Consider the following 1,501-nt stretch of genomic DNA (forward strand, 5'->3'; position numbering starts at 1 on the left):
GGACACGTCACCATCTCCGGAATCTTGCTCTCCTTCGACGTCGGCGTCCTGTAGCTCTCTTCCTCCTCCTCCTCCTGCTCCACCTCAACAACGCTCAAAACAACGGCGCCACCGTCGTTGCGGTCTGTAACCGCCTCAGGTCGTTCTTCCACGACGGCGACGGCGTCGTTTTGGTTTGAAGAGTGGATTCTTGATGTGTTCTCCATCTTGATCGGAGAGATTCGGAGCTTAGGGAGGTTGTGGTGAAGATGAAGGTCGGTGGACATGGAGATGGATGGGGATTATATATAACTGTAAGATCGTCGTGAGAATTTGGAAGAGCAAAAATTAAAATTAAAGAAAAGAAAATAATATGGAATTTGTTTTTTCTTTTCTTTTTTTTTTCTTTAATTTTTTTTTACTAAGCGTGAGGTGCGTGAAACTGGAATTGTCTGCGTTATATATAGATGATTATGGGGGGAAAAGCTTTATGGAAAGCTTTGAAAGCGTGCGTTAGAAGGTAGGAGGGAGAAGGAAGAAGAAGAAGAAGAAGGAGAGAGAGAATTGAAGGGTAGGAGAGAGAATAAGTAAGAATGGGTGAGTGGGGTATTATAAACCATAAGTGGTTTTAATTTTCCACTTACTGAGAGAGAACACTTTTATTACGGTACCACTGCTATATGTGTCAAATTAAACTAGTAGAAGATAAAATAAGATAACATATTATTGATTTTTTTAAAATATTTTTTGTTTTAATTTTGTATAAAAAGTTATACCTTTGTTTTTTAATTTTCTGTTTTCTTTTATTAATAAAATTTTGAAAATAAAAATACAAATTAAACAAATGATAAAGAACTTAAAAAAAAACTCTGTCTATTTGTGATAATTAAATAAAGAAAACATACACCTAGTTTACGAAACACTTTTAATTTGCAAGAATAAGACTATTAAATTACTCTTCTACCTTAACCCATGATAATAATAAAGAAGTTTTGTGGTCTATAAATACAACTCAATAGAATATATAAATTTAATTACAATTTTAGCCTATATTATTTTATCTTATCTTATCTTTATCCTATCTTTAGTTGTTTTTATTTTATCTTTATTTATTTTTATCTTTCATAGGTTAATACTCTATATATATTTAGTTTTACCTTCATAATTTACAATATATAATTTAATTCAATATGTAAACAATTTTTACATTGGTAAAATTAAACTGAATTAAAAATGATAAAAATATATTTAATTTTGGTATTAGATAAGTAAGTACAAATTATCTATGAATAATTGTGAGTGTTAAATCTTTTAAATTGACAAAAAAACTATATATTTTGACATTATGTATAACAATACTTAATTAAGTGTAGGTATTCTCTAATCAATGTGCATAACAACTAAACTACTTATTAATAGAATAAAAAAATAGATACTTATTCAAATATAAATAATAAATAATATAGAAATTGAATAAGAAATTAATTATTATTTTTTAGAAAATAAATAAATTCTGAAAATC

General features: G+C 28.5%; 1 protein-coding gene across 1 annotated transcript in view; it reads right to left on the minus strand.

Annotated features, from left to right (window-relative positions):
• The window catches only part of LOC107618900 (cyclin-dependent protein kinase inhibitor SMR1), a gene marked incomplete in the record, with an annotated part of 1,383 nt that extends 791 nt beyond the window's left edge, over positions 1-592 (minus strand). Inside the window, 1 exon segment of the mRNA XM_016321077.2 lies at positions 1-592. Within this exon segment, the coding sequence (XP_016176563.1) occupies positions 1-266 (266 nt within the window).

Source organism: Arachis ipaensis, chromosome B09, assembly GCF_000816755.2.
Source record: "Arachis ipaensis cultivar K30076 chromosome B09, Araip1.1, whole genome shotgun sequence".
NCBI classification, from domain to species: Eukaryota; Viridiplantae; Streptophyta; class Magnoliopsida; order Fabales; family Fabaceae; genus Arachis; species Arachis ipaensis.